Source organism: Engystomops pustulosus, chromosome 9 (genome assembly GCF_040894005.1).
Source record: "Engystomops pustulosus chromosome 9, aEngPut4.maternal, whole genome shotgun sequence".
NCBI classification, from domain to species: Eukaryota; Metazoa; Chordata; class Amphibia; order Anura; family Leptodactylidae; genus Engystomops; species Engystomops pustulosus.
In genome coordinates, this window is record NC_092419.1 from 60,013,341 (window position 1) to 60,031,086 (window position 17,746).

Here is a 17,746-nt window from a genome sequence, read left to right on the forward strand (position 1 = left end):
CCAAAATGGGTTAGAGAAAGTACTTAAAATAGTAACAGGAGGGGGGCATGACCTGGCCATGGAAGACGCATTGACAATGTGGGCACCCTGAATATGGGAAAGGGTCTGGAAAAGACCCCACCAGGACACCCAAGGTCGTGAGTCCCTGCACCACCATGGCCCCAGGACATGGGGAACAGGTACCCCCCACCCCTGCCTTCACAACATCTGCCCATGAAGAGACAATCACCTACACCCTGGGGCAACCAACCTCCTGTGACAAGGCCAGTTTATTTCTAATGGCCCAGACACACGTCACCTGTACTTCTGGACAGGCACTGGCATCCCTCTCCTGCTCCTTGACCCTCACATGTGGGCACAGCTACACAGGCGCCAGAAGCCCTCACTCCCCTGCTCCAGCTACAGGGTCTGCACCAACTTTCACACTCTCAACACACTCTCAACAGTCAAGGACATTAAGTCCCTACACTCCTCCCTATCCATCAAGGAGGATATGTCGCAATTTGCCTCCCAGATTTTAGCCGAATGCCGACAGGAATTCGCCAGTCTATGATCTGATTTTACTTCTTTGACGGCCACTTGCAGTTACCTGCGCTGCATCAGCATATGGACGATATAGAAAACAGGAGCAGGGGCAACAACCTGCTTGCCAGAATCTGTCCAACCTGCAGCTCTGTACTCCACCATCTATAAAATTCTCAACATGGTCCTAGACAGACCCCCTTCCCCCTACATAGAAATTGACAGAGCTCACCCAGCGCTCCGACCTCCAGATCCAAACGCACAGAATCAGAGGCATGTGGTGTGCCAAATCCACTTCTACACCCTTAAAGAACAGATCTAGACAAAATTGAGAAATCAAAAGCAAGTCCTCTACCAAGGAGCTTCACTTAAGATCCTGCTAGATAGATGGGGTTTTCCATTTGCCCTGCACGTTTGTTCTGAGGAAAAGATGTAACCCTCTGATCCCCAGATGACCTGAAGCCATTCCTCCAATCCCTACGTTTACCTCCAGTATGTATCTCTAGGTCACTGGCCCACTTACCTCCTCCCCTTAGTGCCTCTATCTGCCATCCTTACCACACTGGGCCTCCCTAGAAGGGGTCCGTGAAACCACCAGAAGTACAATGGAAGCTGAGGAACAAGAGACTCTCCCCATCCACGGCCTGATTCTTCACCCTGAGGAGCCCTCAACTTACATCTCCAACCCAGTTCATGCTACAAAGTGACTCCCCCGCTTCGTCAAAGATTGATTTAGAATAGCCCTACATGGACCTCATGAATATGTTTTTAAATACCTGCAACAGTTAATCACCCTTTCTCTTAGGATGCTATGCCTTAAGCCTCAACCATGTGATGGGGTGTTGCAAACAGCTCACTGACCCTACCATTTTACACCCCCAATAGGTTAAGGGATTTCGGTCGACACTTGTTTTATAGCCCAACTCCCCTGCTAGCTTCGGCTGTTAGTTTATGCTGCGGCTCCCATCCTAGGTGCTGCTGGTTTCTCCTATTCTTTGTTTGTACTACTAATCTCTTTCTTTTTTTTCCCTCCCCCCCCCTTCTCCCATCCTACACCCTTTCACGCCACCTTCGACAACACCAAGAGGCAGCCAGACCACTGTGATTCATGAGAGAGGCCCCATACCTCCCAAATGGCGGAATTACGGACCATATCCTACAACGCCTAGGAACTGAACTCCACTTCAAAAAGGTCACAGGTACTCCGCCACTTCCACAGACACAAAGTTCCGGTGCTATGCTTACAAGAGACCCACTTTAAGGCAGACATGCCCCCAACATCAAGCACAAACATTTCCCCTCATGGATTTACACCAACAACCCACAGTCACGCTCAGTGGATGAGCTCAGGGGATAAGCTATTTCTTAACATAAATTATTCCCCCACACCGTAGTAGACTGTAGGACAGACCACAATGGCAGGTATATCCTCATTAACCTAAATGTAAGTGGACATCCATTCTCAATATTTACGCTCCGAAGTAGAACCAGGTCCCCTTCCTTACCTGCCTCATAGATGACATCACCTCCCTGGTGAAAGGAACATTTGTGCTGGAGGGTGACCTCAACCTGACACTAGACCCCGTGCTAGACAACTCCACGGGAAGATCGTGCACACCCTACTCTGCCCTAAGGAAGCTTAAACACTCCCTTCTGCATCTCCAGTTATGCGATGTCTGGAGACTGCAAAATCTGTTGGACAGGGACTACAGCTTCTTTTCCTCCCCTCACAGGGTTTACAGCAGACTGGACTATGTCCTTATACAACATAATGCACTTCCGTGACTAACCTTTTCCTCCCTCGGAAATATTGTTATATCTGAGCACGCCCTAGTCTAATGCACACTTAAACTCCCATTCCTTAACAAGAACACTGTGGAGACTTAATGAATTCCTTCTCTTTGATCCTTTATGTACCACTGAGATCACCAGTACTATCTCCCAATTGGGAAATCCTCAAAAGCTACATTCGGGGGGTTTTCATTAAACAAGGTGCACGCCTTAAGCACAAAAAAGCACACAGATTATGGAAGGCACTGGTGCAGGTCTCCTCCCTGGAGCTGAAACAGAAACAAACCCTGTCCATCCCATCGCTGCTAGACCTCCACGCTGCAAGGTTGGAAGTCAAACGCTTGCTTGAAAAAGCCTAGGGGGCATGCTACAAATGTGTTGCAGTAAGTTCTATGAATATGGTAACAAAGGTGGACGCAAATTAATAGATCGGTCCCGAATAAAATAGTACATACCACCCCGGAGATAGCAGACACCTTCCTTTCCTACTACAAAGAACTTTACAACTTGCTGAATGTGCCCCAAACCCCGCTACCCTACCACATCACCGTTCAATCCACTCCCGACAGAAACCATCACCGACTTGGAAAAATCATTCACCTCCATGGTATTTACCCTAGTGGTAAAAAACCTACAAGGAGGTAAAAGGCCAGGCCCGGATGGGTCCACAAGCAGCTTTTAAAAATATTTCTCACAAGAACTTAACCCAATCCTAATAAAAGCATTTACCAGGGTCTCCCCCGAATGCCTCTTTTCCTTGCAAGCAACAACCGCCCATGTAATGGTCATCCCCAAACCTGGAAAGGACCCCCAGATATGCTCCAACTACCGTCCTCATCTCATTACTCAATGTGGACCTAAAGATCTTTGCAAAACTCTTAGCCAATAGACTCAACCCTCTTCTACCGAACCTCATTCATAAAGATCAAGTGGGGTTTGTGCCTGGTAAGGAGGGCCATGACAACACCCTGAAAACTCTTGACATTATGCACTACACCTAGACACACCAGAAACCGATGATGATTCTCTCCCTAGATGCCAAGAAGGCCTTCAATAGGATCTCCTGGCCCTACCCCAGACAGACTCACCACATTGGCCTAGGCCAAAACCTCATTGCCAAAATCCTCTCTCTTTACAGTAACCTCTCAGCCAGACTTAAAATCAACGGAACCCTATCAGGTCCATTGTCCATACACAATGGAACCCGACAGGGATGCCCTCTATCCCCGCTCCTATATGTACTGGTTATGGAGCACCTCCTGCCAGCTATACACAACCCAGAGATTATGGGGTCTGTTTAACCAGAGCGGAGTACAAGTGTTCAGCTTTTGCTGACAACCTTCTGGTCTACATTATGGACCCACTTACCTCTTATCGACTGCTGGTCGAACTTTAAGGTCATTGGGGCAGATTTATCAAGCTGTCTGAAAGTCAGAATATTTCTAGTTGCCCATGGCAACCAATCACAGCTCGTTTTTCATTTTACCAGTGCTCATGAATATTTCCAAGGGGAGCTGTGATTGGTTGCCATGGGCAACTAGAAATATTCTGGAAAATAATAGTAAATTCAGAAGACTGATTGATTATTTTTCTTGATGCTGAAAAAATTCTGCCAGGTGTACACCACTAATTGTTAAAGATGACCTGTCAGCCTGTAAAACCCACCCACCAAATGTGCCCCCCATAATCCTCCCCCCAGCCCCTTTCTCCCTAGCCATTTTTTTTTTTAATTTATGTCCAGTAAATTCATTTAAACTGATCCAACCTCTTACTAAATAAGAGGTTGGATCGTGTATTGGGTGCGCTGGAAGTCGGCGGTATTCATTAGGGGGCGTGCTTGGGGGTGTGTAGAAGAAGCCGGCAGCATTGATCGCATCGCTGCTGGCTCTCCGGATTGCATAGCTGCCGCTGTAAATAAGCCGGCGCGGCCACAGTGACAGTGCGGCGGGCCTTTAATGTAAGTCCAGGCTGCGGCCGCGTTAGCACTGTAAAATAAGAGGGTTACAGATTCCAGTGCATGGCGGCAATAGATATTTAATCTTTGTGCATTGAAGTTTATTAAATGTAATGTACTGCCTGCCGCAATCACTATTAATATTTGTCACCCACACTAGCGGAGCGTACATTCACGCCGTGTAACTCATCTGTTTATTATATGCCGACGTTGGTTTGTGCAGTACTTAGGTAGTTCGGGTCTTATTCAGACTTTCTGCCTAGAGATTGCAGCGTTTCAGTGTCTATCATACCAGGCAAAGTGCGTCCTGCCTGGTAGCTATTCTGTCTCGTTCGCTCTACAAAACTTTCACAAAGCGTCCAAGCTATGGACAAACGTGGAACGCCAAATTCCGTGGTGAGTGTTCTAACTATCTGTTTCTCTATTTACTCTATAGGCACCTTGCCCTAAAGCTACCCAACGACCGTTTCACCGCCATGATGCGGCTTCATCTGAGGGTGTTTGCGCACTTTTCTTGGCGGGTTATATTGCAACTGGAGTGATTGACAGCTGTCACCTCCAATCCTAGGTGTGGATTGCTCACCAAGGATTATGTTAATGATTTGTCGAAGTCATTTAAAATAGATTATAGTAGTAGGCAAGCTCACAATGTGGCAGACAGTAACAGTAGTTATAGATATTAATATCTCAAGGTAATACCTAGGTAATTGTTGCCAATTGTCCAGCATTATATCTTCAGTTAGAGATTTGGAAATTACCCCTAAGTAACAGTTTCAGAGTGCATTGTTACTGAACATTGAGATGATTCTAAAAATTTTGTTTTGGATACTGGTGTGGGTTGAAATAGTATTTTCTCTTTCTTGCATTTTTCTTCGTCCTTTTTGTAGTTTTTAATTTTATTGAGATGTTCTCTGATCCTTACTTTTAGTTCTCTCTTTGTTTTCCAACATAGTACAGACCGCATGTGCATTGGAGTGCATACACGATTCCCTTGGATGCACATGTAATGTGTTCCTGTATTCGAATCAAATTGCCAGTGCCATCCGTAAAGCTTTTTTCTTAATTAATATGTCCCTCATAGACGCCTGATGGGTAAAATTAGGGCTGTTGGTTTGGCAGAAATCATTTGCAATTGGATTGAAAACTGGCTGAAGGATCGTATCCAGAGAGTTGTGGTCAATGATTCCTACTCTGAATGGTCACCAGTTATGAGTGGTGTACCTCAGGGTTCTGTGCTTGGCCCTCTACTATTTAATATATTTATTAATGATATAGAGGTAGGAATTAATAGCACTGTGTCTATTTTTGCAGATGACACCAAACTGTGTAGTGTAATACAGTCTATGGAGGATGTTCATAGGCTGCAGGGTGACTTGGACAAACTGAATGTTTGGTCATCCACTTGGCAAATGAGGTTTAATGTGGATAAATGTAATGTTATGCACCTGGGGGCCAATAATCCAAGGGCAATATATGTCCTTGGGGGAGTAAATCTGGGAGAGTCCCTTGTTGAGAAGGACCTGGGGGTACTAGTAGATCATAAATTGAATAACAGCATGCAATGTCAATCAGCTGCCTCTAAAGCTACAAGTCATGTATCAAAAGTGGAATGGACTCTCGTGATAGGGATGTAATATTACCACTATACAAGGCACTGGTTCGGCCACACCTGGAATATGCTGTCCAGTTCTGGGCACCGGTCCATAAAAAGGATGCCCTGGAGCTGGAGAGGGTTCAACGTAGAGCCACAAAACTGATAAGGGGTATGGAGGGTCTTTGAGGAAAGATTAAAACAACTAGATTTATTTAGTCTGGAAAAGAGACGACTACGAGGGGACATGATTAATTTATATAAATATATGAATGGTCCATACAAAAAATATGGTGGTAAATTGTTCCAGATTAAATCAAATCAAAAGACGAGGGGGCACTGTCTCCGTTTGGAGAAACCAAGGTTTAATCACCGGAGGCGACAGGGCTTTTTTACTATGAGAACTGTCAATCTGTGGAATAGCTTGCCTCAGGAGCTGGTCACAGCAGGGACAGCGGAGAGCTTTAAGAAGGGTCTAGATGCCTTTTTACACCTAAATAACATTGATTGTTATGCTAAATAGCATTGTTTCCCCTAAATCCCTTCCTCATCCAATCCCTACCCTTCCTTGGTTGAACTTGATGGACAAGTGTCTTTTTTCAACCGTATAAACTATGAAACTATGAATATTTGGCACCCTGTGCACATTCCACAGGGAAAAAATCTGGGTATTTAGTTTTTACTTGGACTTTTTGGTGTACATAGTGGCTACCTGTAATTAGGTCCCCTATTGTGGTGCTTTTTCTGTACCCACAGCTACCTTTCTTACTGATACAAAGGTCTGGATATGACTGTAAGATATTCCAGTGTTTATCTAGGATAGTTCACATTCTGCCCATTGAGTATGATAGGGATTGATAAACCTAACTTCCTCATCTTTTTTCTTTTCCTTTACTTTCAGTAGGGTTTTCCGTTCTGTTCTTAACGCTATATTGTACGCTGTTTTAATGGATCTGTTGCTATAATGGCATTGTTTCAGTCGCTGTTTCAGGTCCTTAACCCTTTTTTTAAATTTACAATTTCTCTGTATCCTTAGAAACTCCCCTTTGGGGATACCTTGGATGGTTCAAGGTAAATGAGCGCTCCGTGCATCCAAAATACTGTTTGTGGCAATCTTCTTTCTATATAGGTGAGTTTCTACCTTCTGATCATCAACCTGGTAAATATTCAGATCTAAAAAGGGAACTTGTCTCCTACTATGTTCCACCGTGAGTTTTATGTTCAAGTCATTGTCATTAAGAGCCTGAAAGTACTCTATTAATTCTTTTTCTCCTCCTTTCCAGATACATATCACATCATCTATGTAACTGCGCCATAGAACTATATGTTCCTTCCATCCTAGGTGGTTTTCTTTAAAGACAATTTCTTCTTCCCACCACCCTAGAAATAGATTGGCAAAAGTGGGTGCGCATGCTGCCCTCATGGCCGTTCCGTGAGTTTGCAGATAGAAACGGCCATTGAAAGTAAATTAATTCCTCGTAAGGACAAAAAGTAGCAATTTCAGTAAGAAATCTCTATGTAGTGGGCTATATCCTGAATCCTTAAATAAAAAGAATTCCACAGCCTTACAGCCTAAATTGTGTCCTATGCTTGTGTAAAGACTCAACATCACAAGTTACTAGAATCTCATAATCTCCTAAAATAACACCATCCAGATGTTGTAGTATCTGCATGGTGTCTCTAGTATAGGATGGTAATTGGTATACATATTTTCGTAACTCGTTGTCTAGCCATTGACTGGCCTTTTCTGTGAGGCAGCCCATACCAGACACGATGGGTCTCCCAGGAGGGCACTCAATATTCTTATGCACTTTAGGCAACATACAAAAGGTTGCCGTTTTCGGGTATTTATTTTCCAAGAATTTACTTTCTTGTCTGCTGATTGCCCGATTTTTGGTTCCTTCAGCAATTAAAGCTTCATATTCTTTCAAGAAGTCCGTAGTGTGGTCAGCCCAAAGGGCCTTGTAACACCTTTTATTGTGTAATTGTTTGTTGCTTCTGCCAAATAAAGGTCTTTTGGCCAAATGACCACATTCCCCCCCTTTATCTGACTTCTTTTTTTAAAAGTATTTATTTTTGCAGTTTTTTGAAATTTTATACAATTATAATAAACAAAACCGAAGAACAAGATAGTCTGTCACATATTTCCTTCCCCCCCATTACAGGATTATTATACAACAGCCATGGTAACAGTCAGGTTCTTGCTGCGTTTCAAAACTAACTGAGGGATATTACACAGTAAATGACAGCAGGATACTGTAGCCAGACATCTTGATACAACACAAATAACTATTGACACATAGACAATCAGTCACACACACATACACACATACCAGCACGCTCAGTCTCCTTCATCATGGAGAGGAGTATATATCACATGTGATTATAAGGCTGTATGGGGAGTCGCGCACCATCTGGACCAGATGCGATCAAACTTCTGGGGACACTTCCTGTTGGCATACAGGGACCGGTAGTGAGGAATGACACTGTTAATAAGTAGTATCCATCTTTTTAATGGAGGGGGCTCCTGGTCCTTCCAGGTCATCACCACCACTTTTCGGACGTAGTATAAGACAAGCCTAAAGAAAATTTTGTCATAGTGGCCATTGACAACTTCATTTACGATGCCGAGGAGACACACAGAGGGAGACAGTAAGCGTGGGAAGTCAAAGTGTAGATTTAGGAACTCCAGCACTTCGGACCAGAAGACATGAACCCTAGGGCAGGACCAGACACAGTGCAGGAAGGATCCGACTTCAGCCTGACAGCGAAAGCAAAGGTCATTAGGCACTGCTCCCATGCGGAATAATCTAGCAGGGGTGAAGTATACTCGATGGAGGAATTTAGATTGGATCAGGAAGTCCCTCGCACTCACTACAGATGTGAAGTAGGACAGTTCGACTTCCCTCCAGTCATCATCTGACAGGTCAGGGATATCCTGTCTCCAGCGTTCACAGGCTCTATCAAACGGTCTGGACTTTTGCTCTTGTAGGAGAGCATAGCACTGAGTGAGTGGCTTAGGGAGGTCCGGGGTACTCATCAGAGTCTCTAGTTTGGAGAATTTCACTGTCAGGCTAAAGTAGCCAAATTGGGCTTTGAATGCGTGTCGCAGTTGCGTGTAATGGAAGCTGGCCGTGTTGGGAACAGTATGTCTCTCCCTTATCTCGTTGAAGATGAGTAATTCTGCTTCCGGAGATAATAGCTGGCCTACAAATTTCACCCCCGCCGCCCCCCACATTGTCCAGCCCGGGAGGGAGAGGAAGTGAGAGAGCCACGGATTGAGCCACAATGGAGTCCTGGGCGAGAGAGGGGGAGGGAAGCCTGTTTCTACCAGGGATTGCGCACTACGCCAGCACACCGCTACCGTACGTAGGGGAAGTGGGGTATCAGATGGGGACTTATACCTGTACAGCAGGTTTGCAAGGGCCTCGTAGGAACCCACCAGGGCACCAGCCAGTGCAGTAGCTGCATTACCCATGTCTATTTCTATCCACCACTGAGCATATACTAGCTGGGAAGCCAGGTAATAAAGATACAGATCCGGGGCAGCCAGTCCACCCCTAGACTTGGGAGCTTGAAGCAGCGCTAAACTGAATCGTGGGGCACTACTCTGCCAGTAGAAGGACCTGAGAATGCCATCTATGCGTTTAAACAGACTCTTAGGAAGTAGTATAGGACAAGCATGAAAAAGGTATAGAAATTTTGGGAGAAAAATCATTTTAAATATGTTAATACGCCCGTACAAAGACAAGGGGAGAGTGGACCAGGCTTTTAGGCGCGATTCCGTTGCATTTATCAGGGGTGTAATGTTTAACTCTGTAAATGCCTGGACCTTGCTTGACACCTGGACTCCCAGATATTTAAAGGTGGACACCACCCGGACTGGGACGGGGAGGGAGTGTACCCCTACATCAGATAAGGGAAAGAGGACCGATTTGTCCCAGTTAACCCGAAGGCCTGAGAACCCCCCATAACGTTCTATCAGGGACAGAAGGGATTCCAGAGAGGGGCCCACATCTCCAAGGTATAGAAGTGTATCATCAGCATAGAGAGATACCTTTTCAATAATAGCACCTCTAGTAATGCCCCTAATGCCCTCAGAGTGGCGGATCGCCACAGCAAGGGGTTCAATGGCGAGTGCAAAGAGAAGGGGAGATAGCGGGCAACCCTGCCTAGTGCCCCTGGCCATAGGGAGAGTAGGTGAGATATTAAGATTAGTCCGTACCCTAGCCTTAGGCTCGTTATACAGTAGCTTAACCAATGCTGTAAATCGAGGGCCAAAACCCATTCTAGGCAATAGGGTCCACAGATATGTCCATACCACAGAGTCAAACGCCTTACAATTGTCTAAGGATAATATTACTTTGTTAAGCCTTGTTGCCAGAATTTTTGCTAGTATTTTAACATCTGAGTTTAGGAGGGAAATTGGGCGGTACGAGTCAGGAAGCAGAGGGTCCTTGCCAGGCTTAGGAAGAACTACAATAAGGGCCTCTCGCATAGAATCAGGGAGGGAACCGCTGTCAAGCGCATCAGAGTACAGGCTAAGGAGATGGGGGACCAGAATCTCACAGTTATCCCTATACCACTCACCTCCCAGCCCATCAAGTCCAGGTGTCTTACCGGGGGGCAACGATTGGATGGCCAGTTCCACCTCCTCCGCCGAGAGCGGAGCATCAAGCTCCGATGACTGTGCCTGTGTGAGCCTCCAAAGTGGAAGACTGTCAAGGAATCCGGAGATCTCGACGGAAGAGGCGGACAATCTGGAGCTGTAAAGAGAAGAGTAGTATTCAAGAAATACCATGTTAATGGCCCGGGGTTCTGTGATCAATGCTCCGTTACCATTGATAATAGAGGGAACGGAAGCACAGGGGCGTTCAGCCCGCGATAGATACGCAAGCAGCTTCCCGTTTTTATCTCCGATGGTTCCTCTGCGTCTGAGCCCAAGTCTTTTTATTCCCCGGAGTAGGTTTCTCTAGATATTCCTTTTCTGCAGTCACCAGTGCAGCCGTCAGCCTCTCCTCCTGCGCATTTAGTGACTTCCTATGGCCAGCTACCCCCGACATGAATGCCCCCCGCACCGAGGACTTGTACGAGTCCCAGACTAGAAGAGGATCAGGATGGGTTGAGTGTACATCCCAGAACTCGCTGTGCGCTGCCCTAACAGTACTCTGGACCGCTGGGGATAGGAGCCAGGCCGGGTGCAGGCGCCATAAGCGGGAGTCGCTGGGGGGGCCTATAAGGAGACTGATGAGCAAGGCGGAGTGGTCTGACGCACTGCGCGGGCAATAGGATACCTGATCAACGTGCTGCATCATATCAGGGGAGACAAAGGCCAGGTCAATCCGAGAGAAGCTCTTATGAACAGAGGAATAGAATGAATATTCTCTCTCCTGAGGGTGCTTACAACGCCAAACATCGGCGAGGTCCAGAGAAGTGAGCCACTCATTCAGACGGACCGAGCCTGTGTCCAGGCCGCTTGTGCGATCTAGGGAGGGATTAGGGACTGCATTAAAGTCACCAATACAGAGAATCGGACTTGGAGGCATAGCAGCCAGCTTACTGGATATTAGGTGCAATACAGCTGGATCAAAGGGAGGAGGGACATAAATAGACGCTATAGTAAAGGCAAAGCCCCACAAGGCGCAATGTACGATCACATAACGGCCAAAGTGATCCGGCGCTACCTGTATGACCTCTATGGGAAGCGCTTTGGATATGAGTACGGATACTCCCCTGGCGTAAACAGAGTAGGAGGAATGATAACCTCTAGCCACCCAGGCCCGCTTCAGAGACAGGACCTTCTGACCCGTAAGGTGTGTCTCTTGGATACATACAATATGGGGGGCCTGACGCTTAATGACATCTAACATCAGAGCCCTCTTGAATTTGGAATTAAGTCCCCTCACATTCCAGCTCATTACCTTAAGTGAAGACATATTAGCGGAAGGGAAAGGGGTGTGGGGAAGGAGACGTGAGCAACCAATCATTCATCCTTTCATACCACAGAGACATAGACAGACAGACAACAGTGAGCATAACAAATATAACAGAACTGAACTAACAATCCCAAGAATACAAACCCCCTGTCTAGCACCCTAACAGCAGTAGTGTAGACCTATACCCACTAACAGTCAAATAGTAGAACAGTGGTCCCTAACTCAAGACAAACCTACACCATTTGTCCCGGGACCTTCAACCCTTAATGAATAGATGATCAGGAGGTTATTAGGCAGCCATATTTAGAGAGAACCAAAGAGAAGATAGGGGAGGGGGGGGGAAAGGAGGGAGACGCAGGGAGGTAGTGGTAACAGGGAGGGGGGAGGGGGGGGGGAGGGAGAAGGAGGGGAGGAGGGAGAGAATGGAGTGCCATATATGGCGCACTGGTCAAGCTGACCAAAAAGAGAACGCAAATCAGTCACAGGGTACATTTGTGAGGCACGTAATGTGTAAACAAATATTAGAAAACTGTAACAGTGATTTGGGACCCCTAGATAACTATTCAGGACTAAGTCCAGCATTGTCATAGCATATCAGATAAAAGGATATATGAGTCCAGTCACTCAGGAGGTGGGGGCCTTCCAGCGGGAGCCCGAGGGGCTGCATCAGCCCAGTGAAGTGCTTCGGTTGGGCAGGTGAAGAATCGAGTCTTCTGACCGTCCACAATTCGGAGCTTGGAAGGGTACATCATGGAGTATTTATACCCCTTGTCACGGAGACGGGCACGGACTTCGGTGAATTGTGCTCGCTGTTTCCTGACCGATGCAGAGAAATCAGGGTAGAAGGACACTCTGCTGTTAGCATAGAGAATTTCTCCCTTGGTACGGACAGCCCTGAGGATAGAGTCCCTGTCCCTAAAGTGCAGCAGCCGGGCCAGGAAGGGTCTTGGATTGCCCCCTGGAGGGCCAGGGCGGGATGGCACTCGATGGGCCCTTTCCACTGTGAAGAACGGGGAGTAGGTATCTGCAGGAAGCATATTTTTGAGCCAATTTTCAAAAAAGGATACAGGGTCAGACCCCTCCACTTTTTTGGGGAGGCCAACCACTCTGACGTTGTTCCGTCGCAGGCGGTTTTCGAGGTCATCAGCTCTGTCGATGGATGCAGACATTTGGCGCTGAAGCTCTCTGATCTGTGTCGGCATAGGCCTCTGGACATCCTCCACCTCAGATATTCTGCGTTCAGTTTCAGTAATTCGCTCTTTAGCTTTGTGGACATCGTGTCTTAAAAGAACAAAGTCCTGTCGCAGCTCATCCACCTTGGTGACCAGTTTGGATTGGCATCCGTTTATGGCCGCCAGCACCTCTGCAAATTTCCGATCCAACTCCGTGGCCGCGTCAGACGGATCAGCACCCTCTTCATAGCTTACAAGCTGTGGCGGTCTCTGGGAGCCTTCAAAGAGGGAGGGAGAGGAGTTTGGGGACCCCTGAGGAGAGCAGGGCTGTGTGCGGGAGAATCTCCCCAACTTTTTGGCAGCGTTCGACTGTATCTGTGCAAGAACGGCTTGGGATGTGGAGCATTCCTGCGCATCCAGGGGTTCCAGGGACTGCAATGGAGGATCTTCATGGACGGATTCATCATCCGATGGAGGCGCAGACACCCCGGACGCTGCTTTGAGCATTTTAGCCGTCCTCCTCCGGTTACCCATGGCGTCTGGGCAGGGGGGCCAGTGATAAACAATCAAGGAGCCTAGCGTCCAGTAGTTAGCAGAGATACAGTCCAAACCCACGTGGAGTATTGCAGCGGCACTGCAAGGGTTAATATAAAACAGAACCCAGGAGCAGGGGATCACTGGGAGTATGGAGGACTCAGTGCTGGGCTGCACAACTTGGGGTCCCCAGGGCAGAGGTGGGCAGCAGCAGGGGAATTACTTCCCTACCTGGTCCTGGATCAGTCCAGCAGTGTCAGGGTTAACCCTGCGCGCCTAGGCCTCAGGCAGCGCAGGGGAGTCCCACAGGATGGCGCCTCCAGCAGGATGAAGGGCTGGCTGGAGCGCTGTCACGGTGCCTCCGGTGGTGGGAACGGCGTCTCAGGCTACAGGAGAGAGGAGGATCTCCCCGGCGATCGTTACAGCTGCACCGGGCGGCTAGGAGCGGGCCGCCGCGCGGGTCACGTGGCTGGCCGCGGCGGAGTACGGAGGAGCGGCGCGGAGTCCACAGCCGCCTCCAAATCGGGACCGGAGGACAGCGGCAAGCGTGTGGGGCACCCCGGAGCTGAAGGGAACGGGCACAGGTGAGGGATGGCTGCCTTAGGAGGGAGATGGGGTGTCGGGTCCCGGGAGCTCCGCGGCGCACGTCTCCTCAGTCCGGCATCAGGCCACGCCCCCCCTTTATCTGACTTCTTAAACACCACATCATCTAAATTCTGTAATTCTTTGAGTGCAGTTTTTTCATTCTCTGAAAAATTGCTCTTAAACTTATCCTCTGGAAGTGCCATTTTGTCTGCTACTACGAGATCCAAGAAGACCTTCACGTGAGGACTTTTTTCTAGAGGGGACATGTTTTTCGATTTAGGTCTTAATTTTTTGGGATCATGTTCTCTCATGGTATCCCCAGCTATATCTTCTTCGTTTGCTATCAGATTAATTAAGATATCAAGATCTTCTTCTGTATTGTAACTGGAAAGGCTATCCAAACATAAGGATTTGAGGCTTCATTTTCTAGGTCAATTGATGTATTGGTAGTCTGTGGATTTTCTCTGTTTTGTTGTGAAAAATTTTTTGAAAATAAGCTTCCTGCCAAATAGATGTAAATCTTTGATAATTTCAAATTTATTAAGACGTCTCGGTAGGCAGAAGTTTAAGCCCTTTTTAAGTACCATTGATTGTGCCCCTGTCAGGACATGTCTAGATAAATTAAGGATCTGCATGTTGTTATTAGCCTTTGCCAATTTGTAGCCTATTGTTTCCCTCTTCCTCTCCCTCTCATCCTTCTTCTGTGGTAATTTTATCCTCTCCTTTGTTCTCTCTGAAACCCCATTTCAGATGATCTCTTAAAAAATGCAGTGGACCCTCTGGAATTGGTGATGGTGTTGTTGAATTTGAATGAATTGTTTGAGATATATGACTGTTGGGGTGGACTCTCCTGTTTTCATCAGTTTCTGATTCAGTCTCAGTCCCTGAAGGGTCACTGGTTTCTGTCTCGCTGATCACTCTCTCTCCCGTGGTATTGTTATGTTGTATCCGCTATGATTTTTTCCCCCACTTATAGATGTGTCCAGTTCTAAAGTCTTTTAGGTCTCGTTTAGAGATGAGCGAACACACTCGTCCGAGCTTGATGCTCGTTCGAGCATTAGCGTACTCGAAACTTCTCGTTGCTCGGACGAATATTTCGCCAGCATCTCAAAACTTAAAGTGACAGGCACACCACAAAATCAAGTTGTGTGCTGTCAGTCTAGGTTAAAAACTAGCCATACAAGAACCCAACTGGCTTTCTTAGGGCTACAATAGCGTTATATATATATATATTTTTTTTTTTTATTTGCTTGTGGCTGGCCTTGCTGGCACTAGTAGTGCAGCTAGTACCATATTGTGACGAATTTGCTGGGAGACTTGCGAACGTTCTATTTAGCTCTTAGTGACACACATATCCATCTCAAACACGTAAGTGGGACAATTTATTAGGTGTTCGATTGAATTAAGCACAGTTTGCCGCTTTTCTTTAATTTTTTATTTTTTTTTCAAAACTGAAAGTCATCACAGGCACAGCACAAAATCCTGTTGTGTGCTATCAGTGTAGGATAGAAACTAGCCATAGCAATCATCATCATCTTCTGTGGTTGCTGTGTGATTTCTTCTGATCGTTTTGTTAAAAAAAAAAAAAAACACACAAAAAAACAAAAAAAAAAATTGACAGTTTACACTTTAATTTTGAAAATTATGAACCCGAGGGCTAGGGGTAGAGGACGAGGGCGTGGGCGTCCAACTACTGCAGGGGTCAGAGGCCGTGGTCCTTGGCGGGGTGAGACACCACCTGCTGATGAGGGAGCAGGGGAACGCCGCAGAGCTACACTCCCTAGGTTCATGTCTCAAGTTACTGGGACTCGTGGTAGAGCACTGTTGAGGCCAGAACAGGTGATGTCGTGGATTGCGGACAATGCTTCTAGCCATTTGTCCACCAGCCAGTCTTCCACACAGTCCACCCATGTCAGCACTCCTCCAGCTCCTCCACCTCAGCCTCCTTCCCCCCAGTCTGCCCCCTCCCAGGAAAATTTGGCATTTGAACCGGCATACTCTGAGGAACTGTTTTCTGGACCCTTCCCAGAGTCACAAACCACTTGTCCGGTTGCTGCTGAGCTCTTTCCCGATGCCCAGGTTTTCCACCGGTCGCAGTCTGTGGGTGATGATGACATTGTTGACGTAGTGGTAAAAGTGTGTAAAGAGGTGTCGGACGATGAGGAGACACGGTTGTCAGACAGTGGTGAAGTTGTTGTCAGGGCAGGAAGTCCGAGGGGGGAGCAGACTGAGGGATCAGAGGATGATGAGGTGACAGACCCAAGCTGGGTTGATAGGCCGGGTGAACACAGTGCTTCTGAGACGGAGGTAAGTCCTCGACGAGAACAGGTTGGAAGAGGCAGTGGTGGGGCCAGACGGAGAGGCAGGGCCAGAGCTGGTGCATCAGCGCCAAATGTTTCACGTAGTGAAGCTCCCGTGGCGAGGGCTAGATTTTCAGAAGTCTGGAAGTTCTTTAAAGAAACACCGGATGACCGACGGACTGTGGTGTGCAACCTGTGCCACACCAGGATCAGCAGGGGTTCCACCACTACCAGCTTAACCACTACCAGTATGCGCAGGCATATGAATGCTAAACACCCCACTCAATGGAACCAAGGCCGTTCACCTCCGGCCGGGCACACCACTGCTCCTTCCCCTGTGTCATCTGCTGCCTCTGCTAGTCAGCCCCCTGCCCAGGACCCCGGCCCAAACACCTCCCGTGCGAAAACCCCATCTTCGCCTCCACGATCCTCCACAGCATCCACCAATGTCTCCATGCCAGCGTCCAGCTCTCTATACCCCAGATGCTGGAGCGCAAGAGGAAATACAGTGCAACTCACCCACACGCCCAAGCCCTCAACGTCCACATCTCCAAATGACTCAGCCTGGAGATGCTGCCCTATAGGCTGGTAGAGACCGAGGCCTTTCTCAACCTCATGGGAGCGGCCGCCCCTCGTTATTCTGTCCCCAGCCGCCACTACTTTTCCCGATGTGCCGTCCCAGCCCTGCACCAGCACGTGTCAGACAACATCATCCGTGCCCTAACCAACGCCGTTTCTGACAAGGTCCACCTGACCACGGACACGTGGACGAGTGCTGCCGGGCAGGGCCACTATATATCACTGATGGCACATTGGGTTAACTTGGTGGAGGCTGGGACCGAGACTGACCCTGGGGCTGGTCATATACTGCCGACGCCGAGGATTGCGGGGCCTACCTCGGTCCTGGTCTCTCAGGCCTCCTATGCCTCCTCCTCCTCCCACCCCTCCTCCACCTCCTCCTCCGAATTACCATCCGTGGGCATGGCGCCATCAGTCGGTAGCTCTAGGCACAGCAGCAGTGCCGTCGCTAAGCGACAGCAGGTGGTGCTCAAACTGCTGAGCCTAGGCGAAAAAAGGCACACTGCCAAAGAGCTATTACAGGGCATCGCGGCGCAGACTGATCTGTGGCTGGCACCGCTGAACCTGCAGCCAGGCATGGTTGTGTGTGACAACGGCTGTAATCTGGTGGCGGCTCTGCAACTCGGCAGACTGACACATGTGCCATACCTGGCCCCTGTGTTAAATCTCATAGTTCAGCGGTTCCTCAAGACATACCCCAATCTGTCTCATTTGCTCGCGAAGGTGCGCCGCATCTGTGCACATTTCAGAAAGTCGACCACAGATGCTGCCACTCTCAGGGC

At 47.9% G+C, this 17,746-nt stretch overlaps 1 protein-coding gene across 5 annotated transcripts in view; it reads left to right on the forward strand.

The window, feature by feature from the left end:
* Positions 1-17,746, forward strand: part of LOC140077099 (coagulation factor VIII-like) — an 810,463-nt gene that overhangs the window by 474,964 nt on the left and 317,753 nt on the right. For 3 of the 5 annotated variants that reach the window (XR_011849697.1, XM_072123989.1, XM_072123991.1), the window contains exon 20: positions 6,895-6,987. The exons of 1 other annotated variant lie outside the window; for it this stretch is intronic. Coding sequence is in view for 3 of the 4 variants with exons in the window: in XM_072123989.1 (XP_071980090.1) it covers positions 6,895-6,987 (93 nt within the window). In the remaining variant the exon portion in view is untranslated. Of the gene's footprint in view, positions 1-6,894; positions 6,988-7,141; positions 7,378-17,746 lie in introns of those variants that run through there. One more of the 5 variants, XM_072123992.1, reaches the window with a different exon arrangement.